The sequence below is a fragment of the Acanthochromis polyacanthus genome, chromosome 1, assembly GCF_021347895.1.
Source record: "Acanthochromis polyacanthus isolate Apoly-LR-REF ecotype Palm Island chromosome 1, KAUST_Apoly_ChrSc, whole genome shotgun sequence".
Lineage (NCBI taxonomy): Eukaryota > Metazoa > Chordata > Actinopteri > Pomacentridae > Acanthochromis > Acanthochromis polyacanthus.
Window position 1 is genome coordinate 9,839,018 of NC_067113.1, and position 15,806 is coordinate 9,854,823.

The 15,806-nt window shown below is 40.2% G+C and overlaps 1 protein-coding gene across 1 annotated transcript; it reads left to right on the forward strand.

The window, feature by feature from the left end:
- The first annotated feature begins 3,436 nt into the window (after positions 1 to 3,436).
- Positions 3,437 to 15,315, forward strand: kcnk5a (potassium channel, subfamily K, member 5a). Its single transcript, XM_022194866.2, has 5 exons — positions 3,437 to 3,880; positions 11,311 to 11,422; positions 11,649 to 11,815; positions 11,916 to 12,084; positions 12,208 to 15,315. The coding sequence occupies exons 1-5, from the start codon at positions 3,695 to 3,697 to the stop codon at positions 13,164 to 13,166; spliced, it is 1,593 nt and encodes a 530-aa protein (XP_022050558.2). The 5' UTR covers positions 3,437 to 3,694; the 3' UTR covers positions 13,167 to 15,315.
- Positions 15,316 to 15,806: the final 491 nt, after the last annotated feature.

Here is a 15,806-nt window from a genome sequence, read left to right on the forward strand (position 1 = left end):
AGACCTCCCACGATGCACTGAACACCTCTCCTCTGCTCTCCTCTCTTTATCTCGATACATTTATATGCCACCATTGCCTGACACTAACTTTGTGTTTTGTCCTCTCTAACCTAACCAGCGTATATTGTTCTTGTATGCATTGTCTGTTTCTCTTTGCTATGCTTTTCTGTTCCCCCTTTACTCCCACAGCAGCCAGTCAAAGCAGATGACTGCCCTCTCTGAGCCTGGTTCTGCCGGGGTTTTCTTCTTGTTAAAAATTATGTTTTTTTTCTTTCCATTGTCACCAAAGAGCTGCTCAAAGGGACTGCTTGGATTTGTTGGGTTTCATCCTCCACTTGCTATGTAAAGTGCCGTGAGATGACTGATGCTTTGAACTGAAGCTATAAGAAATAAACTGAATTGAAAAGTTGGGATTTATTCATAAAATGATTGTCTGGTGCCTATTTGTCATATATCTCTTACCCCCTTGTGAACACAAATCTCATTTCGATTCATGATTTGTTCAGAAGTAAGTCAGTTTATTGAAGCTAGGCACTGTAGCATCTTACTTAGATGTTGGGTTAGATACTGGGTTCGTACATTTGCGACGCGCAAGAAGTTTTATAGGCACAAATACGCTCAGATCCTCAGATACATTTTGGTGCATTTATTGCAAGACAAAAGGACAGAGCTATCAGAGCGCAGCAGTATGAACCACGTGACATGAAACCATATAACTAAACTGTTAAAAAAATGAGTATGGAAAAATGAGACGCGGTCAACAAGAAATACGGCTATGCCCGACCCTGACTCTCCCTCTGCGCCATAGGTAAGTGCGCACCTTTATGCACAACCTTCCAAACGTGCACACGCCCACTCTAAGTGAAGTACCACCTCTGCAACACATAGACACACTCAAACAGACAGTGCACCTCACTCTGTCTCTTACAGTAATGATGGGATAAAGACTACGCAATGTGCAAGAACTGTCTCACAAAGGTGAGATAAAACAGCAACACAACAAACTTGCACAGCTGCCTCGTACATCATCATCCTGTGTTCGCCACGGAGGAGAAAAATGCTAACCTTAGAACACCTGGACGTCAGCCTACACTCGATTCTTCCATTGGTGTTGCCGAGACCCGAGAGTATTACCAAGTCCATCGCCGTGTTTATTTGCAAGGACCTTTGCCATTCTAATGTTGTGGACAACAAAGGTTTTCGCAAAATGCTTACAACATTGGAACCAAGATACGAGTCACCAAGTCGATGACGCTTCACTGATAAAGCCATTCCAGCATTGTATGCAGAGACAAGAGCAAAGGTAGAGGACGTACTCCAGTCTGCTGAAAGAGTGGCGCTCACCTGCAGTGCTTGGACTTCTAGGGTCCTATGGAAACATCACTTTATTGACAACAACTGGGAGCTGCCATCTTACGTTGTTCAGACTCAGGTGATGCATGAGAGCCATACCGGCAATATCAAGAAGCTCTACCTGTACCACAGTCAGGTGACCCTTTGCATTGGTGGAAATCTCAGTCATAGATGTACCCACTCCTTGCAAAGCTGGCAAAAAGTTATCTGTGTGTCCCGGTAACAAGTGCATCAACAGAGAGACTATGTTCAACTGCTGGGGACATTATTACCTCTCATAGGAGATCTCTCACCTCTGAGCATACTGACTACTTGCCTTTTTTAAAGAAGAATATACATTGGTGTGTTCAGGTTAATATAAAGGTTTTGAGTTAAATAATACTGAAATGACTGCACAGTGGTTAGCACTTTTGCCTTGCAGCAAGAAGATCCCCAGTTCAAATCCCGGGGTGGGCCTGGGATCTTTCTGCATGGAGTTTGCATGTTCTCCCTGTGCATGCGTGGGTTTTCTCCGGGCACTCCGGCTTCCTCCCACAGTCCAAAAATATGCTGAGGTTAATTGATGACTCTAAATTACCTGTAGGTGTGAATGTGAGTGTGATTGTTTGTCTGTATATGTAGCCCTGCGACAGACTGGCGACCTGTCCAGGACGTCCCCTGCCTTCGCCCGAGTCAGCTGAGATAGGCCCCAGCACCCCCCGCGACCCTAGTGAGGATAAAGCAGTGTATAGAGAATGGATGGATGTTTTTCCTTTTAAGCACTGAAATGGGCCCAGTTTAAATGAAACAAGTTGGATATACTGCAGCTTACCACCTTTTTTTAAATATTGATATTAGTGGTGGGACACCATTTTAAAAAAAAAAATCTAATTAATTAGAGGCTTTGTAATTAATTAATCACGTTTGTCAAATATTTGACAAATTTGACACAATAAGCAGAGTTTTTCAATTCAAATAAATGCTACTTGACAGATGAATGGATGAATCGACACAGGTGAACATAAACAGCTAAAATGTTTGTTTCATTTCTATTTAATTGCATTTTTCATCTGTCTACTACATTCACAGATTACTGCAAACTCAAAGTGCAATTATAGCAGTTGTATTCAACATTTTAAGACTTTTTGCGAACTCAAGCACTTTTAATGTCTTGAAAAGTAGTCTATTATAGGAAGGCTACACTGACAGCAAGTACCTGACTGTCATTCCACGGGATCCATCAATTTGGAGCTCACTTGTATAAAGTACACTTGACTTGTACTTTATGCTAATTCGGTGGCGCGAGCGGACGTCTGAGGCCTTGCGAATTGAGGTGATACCGTCGGTTTTAAGTGCTGCAGCGATCAGAAAACTCTTTGTTGCACAGTTTGCACACAACAATGCTTTTGTCCAAGCTGCCATCAGGAAGTACTTAAAAAGAAAACTTTCCACCCAACAAGCTCAATGCAGTGTCGTCTTCCTTCACTGTTCATTAAACTTTCTTGCTATGTGTGAAAACAGACTTTTTGTTCATTACCGCCACCAACTGGGCTGGAGTGTGGATCAGTACATTGCGCCAGAAATTAGGGAACTGAGAAAGGTGTAATTAAATGTATAATTTTTTAAATGCATTATTCTTTTCCCTGTAATTAATTAATCAAAATGAACACGTTAAAGTCCCAGCTCTAATTTGCATATTTTTCTTTTTTATGGTTTATTTATTTTGTTTAATGTTCATTAGCACAAAAGAGATTATTCTTACAAAGAATCTGATAATGTTTTGTCAGTTTGGGGAAAAAATAGTAATTCTTCAGTTGCAAAGAAACCATGATAAATCATATATGAAATTTCTGGCAATAAATCGATTATCGCACATATGGCTGGCTAATTATCGTCTCAATATCTTATCATTACTGACTGGTATGTCCCACCTCTACTGTGCACCTGTAGCTTTTTTTTTTTTTTTTAGTAAAGAGAGATAGAGTGAGAGCAGAGGGCTGACCTGGGAGTGGGAGCCTCTCCTGTCGGTGCTGTGGGCGGACCTCCTCTCCTTCTACTCCACTCCTCCGCTCCGCTCACTACTTCAGCAGCCACTCTTCCTCCGGCCGCGCACGTGGACAGGTTACTATTTCTCGCGGCACCTTTTCCCACTGTTATGTCGCGAGCCCGATGCTGCCAGCTGCGGCACGTTCCTCGCTGTTTTCTGAGCCCTCGCGCAGAAGAAGAGACATTTCGTGAGCCTCCAGACTTGCTGAGAATGAGCCCCGCATAGCTCCGGGTATTGTTGTCATCTACCCCCTCCTCTTTCCCTCTTTTTCCCCCCCTGTCCCGCGCTCTCCGGGTTGAGTCATTGTTCATAAGTATGGTAGATAAAGGCCCCTTGTTGACTTCTGCCATTATTTTTTACCTGTCCATTGGGGCAGCAATTTTTCAAGTCCTGGAGGAGCCCAACTGGAAGCTGGCTGCAAAGAAGTATAGTGTCCAGAAGGATAAAATACTTGAGGACTATCCCTGTCTGTCAAAAGATGATTTGGACAAAATATTAGAGGTATGAGCATTTTCTTAAATTTTAACTTTTTAAAAAAAATATTGTTCAGTTTGAATTCCTGTGATGTAGCCTACTAGTTGCTGTTTCAGTCCACATGAGGATGGTTTCTAAGTGAATCACCTGACTTGTGTTTCATATTGTGCCATCTCTAACTGGGAAGGAGTGACTTGTGAGGGCTTAATGAACATCAGCTGGTGTGAAGGCTTTTCAGCAAACAGCTCAGGGAATGAGTGCATCTTTGTGGGTCAACACACCCACTCCTGCAGTCCAGTTTACCAGCCTTGGGATCTAAAATTTATAGCACCAGTTGTCATAATCTTTTGCTATTGCGTGTCTTTATCTCCTGTTATCTTTAGTGGCGTCTTGCTGTTCAGAACTTATGATAATTATTTTATTACCTGCCCCATTAGTCGTCTGCTGTAAACTTGCCAGACTGTTTAGTGCAGCATTTATGTGATGCCGGGTGTGGAGGGCCAATCTGCATCCTGACACTGTACGTGGTGTTCCAACTTCTTGTTAAAATGGCAGTTTCTTAATCAGTAGCAAAACTGGTGTCGTTGACCTCTGCGGTTTCAGAAAGAACACAAAGTAAGCTAACGCTTCTGTGATTTTTGCACGTGTTTGAAGCCATGACATGTTGTTTGTTCACCTCCTTGAATTGTGAGAGGTTGATTCTTTTCATTTTTTGAGATATTTGACAAAAATATGATCCCATCATGTCAGGGAAAATCTGTCAGCAAGGACGGAGAGTGCTGATTTGTGTGCTTTGAATGGTTTTTTTTCAACATGCCAGATGATAGGAATCCTTTTCTGCACTAATAACACTGACCATGGTTCATATCTGTCAAGACAAGATATCAGGCATTATTGTAATGCTCTTTGTTTTGCATTTTTGCGCTTGCAAGTATGGCTGGAAACATGTCTCAACCTGTTGCCCCTTTTTGGGCCCAGTATTAGTGAGATTTAATATCCCCCTTCTGCCTGTCCCTGTTGTGTTTGGGGGACACAAAGGAATATGAACCATGAACCTCCCCCCTATTCATGGCACCTCTGTAGCAGAACAAATCCCTGCAATGATCAGATTAGCTTGTAAACGTAGTCGGTTGAGAGATTTTTAAGAAATTTCCCTTTGGCAGTTGCTGCTGTTAACTTGCTGAGAATGTGGGGTTTTTGGGGGCGGGGGTGAGAAAGGGCTCAGAGAGGCCGCTCAACTGAAACTGAAACATTTCCTGCTCCTGAGTTCTCTCTGGGAGACAAGACAACAAAAATGCCTTCTGTGGGAATTCAAAGCACTTTAAAAGATCATATTAAATGGCATGTTTCCATTGCTGACCCCTTCCCCAGCTACACAGCCATGTAAGGACACTCATAGCAGACTGTTTTCCAAGTCACCTGCTGTAATTAAAACCTAGAAATATACAACTATCACTCTTGAGTTGCCTTTCATCAACCTGGCTTGTGTTCGCAGCGGAGATTCTATTAGATTTCCATTACGGAAACTTTGCTCGGGTTAGCCGTTAAAAGATATACATATAAGCAAGCTTAACAAGAGAAGCCTTGTAAAAGTTAGTCTTCTCTGTTTTATTAACAAGCAGTTCACTATTAACCATAGCACCCTTGAAGTGGTCCCAGTTTACAGGTTGGATTTATGGCCCATGCATGTTGGCTCTCGAGGAGCTGTTGTAAAAGTTCAGTAGGGGGTTGGGGAGGTGGACATTATCACTCCTGCAAAGACAAATTCAACACTTTAAGGCCGTGTTTGTAGTATAAAGTGTAAAGAAGTGAGTTCTGGGTTCCAGTGTTGCCCACAGGCACTGTGAGTCAGGAGGACAATGCAGTATGAGGTTTACAGCAGACCAAATGTTACTCTAAACTATGCATGTATGTACTGGTATATCTTGGTTGGAAAGTTGTTTTTTATTGCTAAATCTGAGTGTTGAGCAAATGGTGTCTTCACCAAAGCACTAAAACAAGCAAATATGAGTGTAATTCAGCAAATGGCTCCACTCTTATCAAAAAAGATCATTCCAAATTATGATATATTAAATATAATATTCAGCTACACGCAAGTCATTTTAATTATTTTCCTTTATTAATTTTTGCTCTAATGAATTCCTAACTCTAGTTTTCTTATTGCAGTAAACCTTTGCATAGCATGACCTATTGTAACAAATGATGAAGGCATGAACTGTACATTTACCACACAGTTTTGGTGCAAAATATTTAATAAATCAAATTTTGTAAAGACTCAACAGACAAGTTTTCTGCTGTTGCTGCTGCAGAGAAAAGAAAACATTGTTGTACTTAAAAAAATAAATTATTCCTTGCTGCAGCTTGCCGCCTTTCTAATTTTGCAGATGAGCTGCTCAGGGTTATTCAGTGTCACCTTCTGCAGAAGTTGCTCTGTTAGTTCGTGTTGCACATGACTTGAAGATCACGTTTTTTGAGGCCAAATGAGAAGTTTGCAGACACAGCTCAGCATAGCTGCTGTCACATGTTTAAAAGGAAACGTGGCCCTCAATCAGGATGAAAAAGCAAAGAAAGAATCAAGTGGCACGCTGTTTTTGGGAACGATTAACTTTGTCATGTGCCTGGGGTGCCGTTAAAGGGTTGCCAATCTTGGAAATTACCGTTTTAGAAAGTGTAATAAAAATATCACACTGACGTGATGGAAGGTAGCATTTTGATGTCTGGGGTTTGGGTCTAAGAAATTATTGAAAAAATAAGTTTTACCACTTATCCAGATAGCTGCATGTCCTGCACATTATCAGCATGATGTCAGTCAGTATTGAAGAAAGAAAGGCAGACGTTTTGAATTGACACTGTTGGGAAACCACGTGTATTCATGGTGGTTCCATTTGGCCTTACCGTAAGTCATACCAGCAAATCACACAGGTTGGACCTCGACTAAGTGGAATAAGGCCATTATTAATAAACCTATTTTGACAAGTCAAAATGTCTGCTGTGAAAAATGTTTGTTGTAACCATATGTTGGCTCTAAACCTCCACCAAGCCCAGACCATCTGATTTTCATCTGACTTCAATTTACTTTATATTGATCAACTTGGAAAGAAACTAGACAATTAAAAAACAATACCGTCTGTAGTCTCAACGTTTCATATGATATTAACAACCTAGTTTAAAGCGACCACTCTCAAATCTGTCAGTGGTGTAACAGTTACTGCTTAACAGATGTAAGAATCCTTTTACAACTTGAATCCAGTTTTACAGCTTTCTCCTTTTATGTAGTCATCAAATCCAGAAAGGTCTTAACTACAGTTTGCCTTAATTAGCATGAGTTTTGCATAAATCCTTATGAAAATATGTTGTGCACTTTGCAGCAGATCATACTTATGACATCACACGCATTTTCAGAATTTTCTTCTCTTCCAGTTTTTTTTGCATGCCATCAAATCTGATGCTTGTTTCCCTTATGCATTGTTTCATCCACTTTGAGTGACTTTATTGTTACAAGCAGCTGTTTCTGTGTTAAGTGGAAAAACACCAAGGAGCTGGAGTGGTATGCTGGGCTGCCAGCTGTCCTGATAACACTTGGAGTTTGTCATTGTGGGTTTTACTGTTCTTTCAGTTATCAGAGCAGTGCAGCGGCAAACTGCTAAACCTGCAGTTTGGCAGTATTTGCACTTCCACAAAAGCAGATGAATCCTTCACAAACGGATTGTGGCGCAAGTGTGAAGAGTATAATGGCTAGGTTGCTCTTTGCGGTGCCATGTTTTAATGCACAATATGAATGACAGTGTAGTGTATTTTATAGCTAACTTCATCCACTTTTTTTCGTTACATTTTTTTGTTTATCAATTTGATAGCATTTATGGTATAGTATAAAATTACTGTTTTAATGTAACACTAGCTAGAGCTGCAGTGATTAATCAATTGGTTGTCAACTCTTTTGACAATCAAAGAAAAAGAATGAAAAATTCTCTGATTCCACTGATTTACTTTTCTTTTTTACATTTTATAGACCAAGCAACTGATTTATTAGTAAAATATTCAAGAGATTAGTCAACAGTGAAAATATTTGTCATACTTTCAGTGTTTTTTCCCTTTTTTCATTAAGTCAGAGACAAATGGATCCTGCTGTTTAATACGAATAAAGTATTAACCTTTATAACAGCATGCAGACCTTGTAGTCATTAATGGTATGCTAGTCTGATAACACACTGTGGTGAAGTTCATCATTAGTGACCTGAGAAAAGCTTTTTGTGTCTGTGGTTTCATGTCTCTAACAACACTTCTGACATTTCCTTCTTGTCTGATTTCTCTAGTACTGAGTGTGCTTCTCAGTAAAATACTGTTTTGCTAAACATCCTTTTGAGAGATTTGTAACCAAAACATTTCTTTTCGAAGAGATAATTTTATGTTTTGTTTTTATTTTCCAGCACAAATGAGCATTTCCAGAAAGCACGCATTTCAGAGAAGCATTTTCTGAGGATGCTTGATTCTCTTATGGCCAGTTAGTTTTTCCAGTGTAGTGTGAGGAGCTGCCTAGTGACTTGACCTGTTTAGCCACTTTCTGGTTTGGGCCTACGAGATACGATACAGTGTGTCTTATCTTTCTTCTTCAGTGCTTTTTGTCTTGTTCTCAGTGTCATTTGTGACCAGTGGCTGACCTCTGAACCTTTTACAGACCTTTTGTCTTGCAGAGCGTTCAGACCATTTTCTCCCTTGTTGCTACTTGTCCAACTTATGTAGTAGCAAATCAGGACAATTTAGTGGCACCAACACAAGATATTTTAAGATGTGCATGAACATGTTAACCTCTAAAATCTGCCCTCATTTCAAGGTGTTGTCCTCTGTTTGACTGACATGCACTGAGAGTTTGGCGCTCACTTTCTCGATTTAGCTTTCTCTACCCTGATTGTGTGAATCAGCAGTTTTGTACATGTCAAACTTCAGCAGTTTTTACCTGGCAGACAGACTTTGAACATGTTCAAATCACCCTTATTAGGCTAGAATAAGGTGCAGAGCTGAACACACACAGACATGACGCACAAACTAAACATCTGTTTTGCACAGAGCAGACAAACCTCAAGCACCTCAAAGTTGTGGGCTAAAATTTCACATCGGTCCCAGCAGAGAAATCTATGAATCACTGCTTGCTTATCTTGTCATTCTGAGTTCTAAATACCTACTTTAATGTCATGAAAGTTGTGCAGCTGCATTATTGTAAACACCTCATCACTTTCCATTAGTACAGGCCAAGTTGCCAAAGTAAACTGCTTTTGGTTTGACAGTCTGCGGTGGCGTGTCTCTCTGTTTCAAGGAGAGTTTTTAACTATTTGTACAAAAGCAGAAACATTCTGAACTCAAAAACTATATTGCACAGATTGTTAGACGCATGCTTCCTGTGTGTAACCTTTTTTACACAGCAGTAAATGGAGCTCAACACATAATCTGGTCGTCAGATGCACAAAAGTTCAAAAGTTATTGCTCACTTAGAAATGTCCTAATTTTTGAAAGAAAGGCATTTTTTTTCAATGAAGATGGCCTTAAATGAATCATAAATACAGTCTAGACATCGTTAACCCTTAGATGCTCCAGTGATTGGACTCTTCCATAAGTGGGTCAAAAATGACCCGCATAAGAATCAGTGTATTTTTGTGCCATTTTTGTCATTTTATTATATTTTTGTCCACACAAGAATGGTTTCATGTTTGAAATATGTTTATTTTTCACTTGATAATAGATTTTGAACATTTTAATGATTGAAAAAGATTATTATACCGAACAGCAATAGAAGAATTCAGCATCTATTTTGTAGACATGTTTCCACTCGTTTCCTCCATCTGTTGCTGCTCTCTGTCCCTCCAAGTTTGTGCACTACATCTTGTCTTGTATGATATTATCAGTGACAAAGAGCTTGGGTTAGTAATACAAATATTATGGTTTCTCTAAAAGTATAAAATTGAACTTAAAAATTGAAATGGAATGATGTGAAAAAAACATTTTTTGAAGAATACCTGAAATATGAAATGTTAAAAACGTGTCATTACAAAGACATTGCAAAAAAAAAAAAAAAAAACAGGTCATTTTCATTTTTGACCCACTGATGCATCTCAGGGTTAATGTGCTAAATGATTATTCTATCTGGAAATGGCTGATTTTTAATGGAATATCTCCATAGGGGTACAGAGGAACATTTCCAGCAACCATCACTCCTGTGTTCTAATGCTACATTGTGTTAGCTAATGGTGTTGAAAGGCTCATTGATGATTAGAAAACCCTTGTGCAGTTATGTTAGCACATGGATAAAAGTGAGAGTTTTCATGGAAAACATGGAATTGTCTGAGTGACCCCAAGCTTTTGATTGGTAGTGCACATACAGTTACTAGGTGTCGAAAGTTCCTGTGATCAGTTTGACCAAAATAAGACTTTAGCTTGAACATGGCCAATAAGTACCACATGTGTAGAAATGGAACCAGTCATTACAGGCGCTGTGGCCTGTCGAGGACTGGCAGAAGTGCATAAGCCAACCCTACATCAGTGAGGTTTTCCTTTTTAATTTCTAGTCATGGATTTAAACACAAACTTGGTCATCATTGCTGTCGTCCTAAAGCCCACTGAGGAGCTGTGTTGTTTCAGAAGACAAAAGAAAGGCCTCTCCTTGTTCTGGTAATTATAGAGCACAACTGTCGCAGACCTGTTATTATTAAAGAGCCAAGCATCTTCCAGTATTTTAGGGCTTTTGTGAATTTTGCCAATGCCTGCACATTTCTCCCCTCCTTCCAGCACACTGGGAGAAATAGTGTGGGGTAAAGTATTGTCCCAGCACACATGGCCGGGTGTTTGCCGATTCCCAAGAGGGGCAATTCAGTTTTTGTTGTGGCTGCTCAAGGACACATTTGGTTGGGAATGATTGATTAAGCGTTTTCTTGTCTCCTCTGGATTTCAACACTAAACCATCATTCCAAGACCAAGCCAATGTATGTCATACTATATTTTGTATTATTCTGGAAAACTTTTGATCTTGGGAAAAGGAAACAAGCGTAAGGAAGAGGAACCACGTCAGAACTACCTGGCCTGTTTAAGCCATGCATCCTCATGTGATTATGAAATTGCTGTTTAGGAGTGAAGCGCTTGCCTTCCTGTTTCTCCAGCAAAGTAACCAGTGACTGGAACTCCAAAGCCCTCAGGTCAAAGGCAAATCTCCAGGGTGCATGAGTGTCGTTTCAGCTCATCAGTGCCACTGGAGATGCCATCAACATATCACAGGAAGGATGTGGTCAAAGAAATGGCGCTTACACATTTCTTCCGAGACAAACTTCCTGTGTTCGTTTTCCTAAACTCATCGGACTCTTTTATGATTGCAGATTGATAGCATCCATCTATTGTTATATTTTATATGTATTCCTCTTAAAAGTGAACTCCAGCCTTTATTAAGCAGTAGTTTTTATTTTCTTTGTCCTCAGGTGGTGTCAGAAGCTGCAGGCCAAGGAGTGACTATAACGGGCAGTAAGACATTCAACAACTGGAACTGGCCAAATGCTGTTATCTTTGCAGCCACTGTTATCACGACTATCGGTAAGTGCTTTTGGAGGTTCAGGCGTGATAGATCTACTTCTGATGGGGGAAAAAACAGCACATTTTTGTATATGTTTTCAAGCCAAGATTTAGTAATGTTACTAGTGTCTGCAAAAATACCAAGCAGAAGTTAGCATGATTTTTATAGTTGTCTTTGTGATATTGTTGCACTTAATTGTCTTGACTACACTCACCACCTTTTTTAAAAAAAAATTATATTTTAAAGGATATGGGAATATTGCCCCAAAAACCTCAGCAGGCCGTGTGTTTTGCATCTTCTACGGGCTGTTTGGTGTGCCCTTATGTCTCACCTGGATCAGTGAGCTGGGCAAGTTCTTTGGTGGCAGAGCCAAACACCTGGGCCAGTATTTAACCAAAAAAGGGTTTTCATTGGTACGTTCATCTTTTTATAGTTTTGTTCCTTTGCCCGATTTCTGATTAAAGCACCTGCATCTTTTATTGACCTTGAGCAATTTTTCTATTGTTTTTCCAGAGAAAAGCTCAGTTTACCTGCACAGCTATTTTCCTCCTCTGGGGTGTGCTGGTCCATTTAGTCCTCCCACCTTTTGTGTTCATGTCTCAGGAGGGTTGGTCATATGTTGAAGGCTTGTACTTCTCATTCGTCACCTTGACCACAATTGGTTTCGGGGACTTGGTAGCAGGTAAGCTGAGAAATATTTGCTTTTAATTTCTTAACTCAAACCAGGTATCCTGTAGATAAAAATGGAAATGAAAAGCACCACTTGGTTCTTTGGACTTACTTAAAATTGTCTTTGTCCTTGAAGGTGTGGAACCAAATAAGGAATATCCAACTTTGTATCGTTACTTTGTGGAAGTCTGGATTTATCTGGGGTTGGCCTGGCTTTCTTTGTTCTTCAACTGGAAAGTGCGGATGGTGATTGAAGCTCATAAGGCACTGAAGAAACGCCGCAAGCTGCGCAAGCTGTCTCTGGATGAGCTCCGGCACTACAAAGAGTCTCACAAAGCTTCCCTTCGGCTGACACCCACTCCTAATGATGTCAACATTTTCAGCTTCTTGTCCAAGAAACAGGAAGGCTATAATGACTTGATAAAGCAGATTGGCTCCAAAAAAGATGGCAGCACCAAATGCAGCCCTGGTACCACCAACAATAAACCCAAAGAGATGGGCCGTTCCAAGAGCTGCAATGATGCTCCCGTGTTTAATGGTCATACCATCCTTAGCTTGGACCGCTCACCACGCCAGAAGAGGCGCTATAGTTTCAGTGACCGTGTCACTGTTGCTTTTTCAAAGTCCAAGAACTACCTCCTTGGCTCAGACAATGGTTTGCTGCTAACAGAAGAACATGTAGAGGGTGACCTAGAACTTGACCGGGACCAAATGTATGAGAACCAACTTGACAAGGACATTGACCTTGAGAATGGAGGCGTGGGAGAGTGTGGAGCAGGTGGTCGAAGGACGTGGGACTTTAAAGAGTATCATCCTCTAACAATCCAGAATGCAAACATTACTTTTATTGACGAGGAAAACTTTCTCAGCAATAACTTGGAGGAGTTGGAGGAGGACAATGACGATGATGATGATGATGATTCTAAAGCAAAACTATCCATTACTACTTGTGATGAAAACATTGAAATAGACTCCAAGGAGGAGCAGAGTTCTGAATCTGAAGGATCTGTTTTCACTAGTGATGATTCAGAGCACTGCCAATCCTATGAAAAACTTGTGGAGGAATATGCAAAAGAAGACAATACAGAATCTTGAGATGTTAGAGTTGACCTTTGTTGAGTTAATACATCTCCCTGGTCTCCTGTTGTCGTCTAAGCGTTGAAGTATATGCATTCTAATGTGAACCATTTTAAAGGATATCAAAAGTCCCATTGCACTTTCACAATTTAATGAGACTGCAAAACAAAAATCAATTTTCAAATCAGTGTTCTGTTAATAATCCCCATCATTTTGACTTCTAAGAATCGAGTTTCTTGTGAAGTCTTGAACAAATGGTTTCCTTCATCTTGGTGAATGTGGACTACAGAGCATGGCATGTCAACCCAAGAGTTCTGATTTCATGTCTGCTCTATTAATGTCTCACTTTTTATAAACAGTTTGGAAAACTATATTCCATGTAGTTTATTGTAATGTTTATACAAAACTGCTGTCCATGAGTCTTTTTTCCTACTCATAGACTAATAAGAAATTCTGTGTGGAAATTAGTTGGATTTCCTGTAGTTTCATGTATTTATGTTCACCATATTGGTGTTTTTATAATATTTATTAAAATGAAGGGCATGGTCGCTGTTTTTCAGTGCTACATGGGTCTATATGTCTTCCATTGCACAATTCCACCAAATGAGGATGGATCAAAGTCCATTCGGATGCAGACTGCCTTTTAAAACCTGAGCCAAGCATGTGTCTTAAGAAATGAAGGGGGTTAAGGGCTTTCTCATTTTTCCTATTTCTATTTGTGTGCTTTCATTTTCATTTGTGTCCTTGATGATTTGTTGTGTCTGAGATTGCCTTTTATTTTGACTGTAAGCAACACAGTGGTGACTTCCATCGTGAATAGAACCAATGGAGAGCGAGCAGAGTTATGACACTTTGGACTGAGTTGGGGTTTTTGGGGTTTGTTTTGTACACACCTTTCCTGGGTTTCTTTTTGACTGCTCTATGTATTGGTACTTACAGTAGGCGCCTCTCAGAATACACTCAAACTGGTTTTATGACCACATTTCTTCTAGTTGTGTTTTGCTGCTGGCTGCTCCAGTAGTCAGATCTGTGACTTCAACCCCTTCCAGCGTCTGAATGATGGGAACAGACTTTACACAGCAACAACGTTCTTCCTTTCTGTCTCTTTAGCACCCTTTCACTTGATAGTATTTGCCGTGTAAATATTGGCTGAGAGCCCATCAGTAGCCACAAACACAGCTCTGCTCAGGACATGGCCTTCCTACTCTTGTTTGTCTTGTGGGGGCTTGCACCAGGCTTGAATGACTCAAGTACCGCTTATGACAAGCAGCCAAGGTTAACTGGTAGCAAATCAATTCTCTCTTGACGTATGTTTCGGTCATGAGACCCAGTCAGCAGTATTGTGTAGTTTCCCTTTTTGCATCATGTCCAACCAGAACCTCATTGTCCAGTGCTTTTCAATCCCACTTTTCAAAGGGCCTTCAATTGCATTGCTAACCCACTGCCTTTTGCACATGTTCACTTGCACACAAAAACTTGAAGCCATGTTACTGTGAGTAGTAAAATGAAAGTGATGCAGCGTCACAAAGGGCTACTTGGAATTTAAAACCAGTCTTTCTGATAAAGCCAAATTCCTTAACGGTTGGTTGTAAATAGTCCGATACTTGAAGGGTTGTTGGTGAGCAGACAAATCTTATAACTGTGTTCCTTTTTCTGCCTTACAGATGACAGCTATTAAGTAATAATCTTAAGAAGACAAAGACAATGCAGTGTAACATCTATTGTGACTCTGAAAAGCTGTAATTATTCAGACTGGCTGATATTTTTTCTTCTCTTTTCCTCTGATTTCCTGTCCTTTTCTTGTCATCACAGGGCCACCACTTTCATGTCTGTTAACAATCCTCTCTCATTGTCACTGGTTTTCCTTGATGTATTGGTGCAGCATTGTTATGCAGCCATGGTACTTGACTGAATTTCAAGCACGTCTCTCGATGATTAACTAAGAACAGGTTAGACAAGTTTAAGCCACAGTCTGAAGCTTTCTATTGGTGTTGCTCCATTGTGTGGAAAAAACAAAAAACAAAACTCCAGCATGGTTCTCTGTATAGTTTTAGTTGTCTTTTTTATGAATAAATTATTCATGTTTGTAAAGGTTTGTTTATGAATTCCAAACAAAACTGTATATTTCATGTAAAGTAAACATTTAATAAAACATTGTTTCTTGTGACCATTGTATTAAATGCATACTCCCACTGACTTTACACATCAGGTTTTCATACCTATTCTGTGATTTCTTCTGTGGTTCTGAATCTCTGCAGAGATGCTTACAAGATGTAAAAAAAAAAAAAGAAGGAATTCAATTTTATTTATATAGCGCCAATTACGGTCAAATTGTCTCAAGACGCTTTACAGAACCCATATGCCTGAACCCCAGAGCAAGCCCAAAGGCGACAGTGGCAAGGTAAACACTCTTAACGGGGAAAGAAACCTTGAGCAGAACCCGGCTCTTTATGTGGGGGAACCATCTGCCTGCTGGCCGGGTGGGTTGAGAGGGACAGAGGAGGGCAAGGGGAACAGGGAACATAAAACACACAAGCTAACACTGAAACTGATTCATAGTTTACTGTTATGATGTACAGCTCTGGCAATAAATACACTACATATATAGCTGGTAGAAAACTCAAAAATATGTACAGCCATGGCCATAAGTTTGGACAC

Coding starts and splice junctions, on each gene's coding strand:
- kcnk5a (XM_022194866.2), top strand. CDS start 3,695: ATGGTAGATAAAGGCCCCTTGTTGACTTCTGCCATTATTTTTTACCTG. Junction 11,423..11,648: donor CACTGTTATCACGACTATCG/GTAAGTGCTTTT, acceptor TATATTTTAAAG/GATATGGGAATATTGCCCCA. Junction 12,085..12,207: donor TTTCGGGGACTTGGTAGCAG/GTAAGCTGAGAA, acceptor TTGTCCTTGAAG/GTGTGGAACCAAATAAGGAA.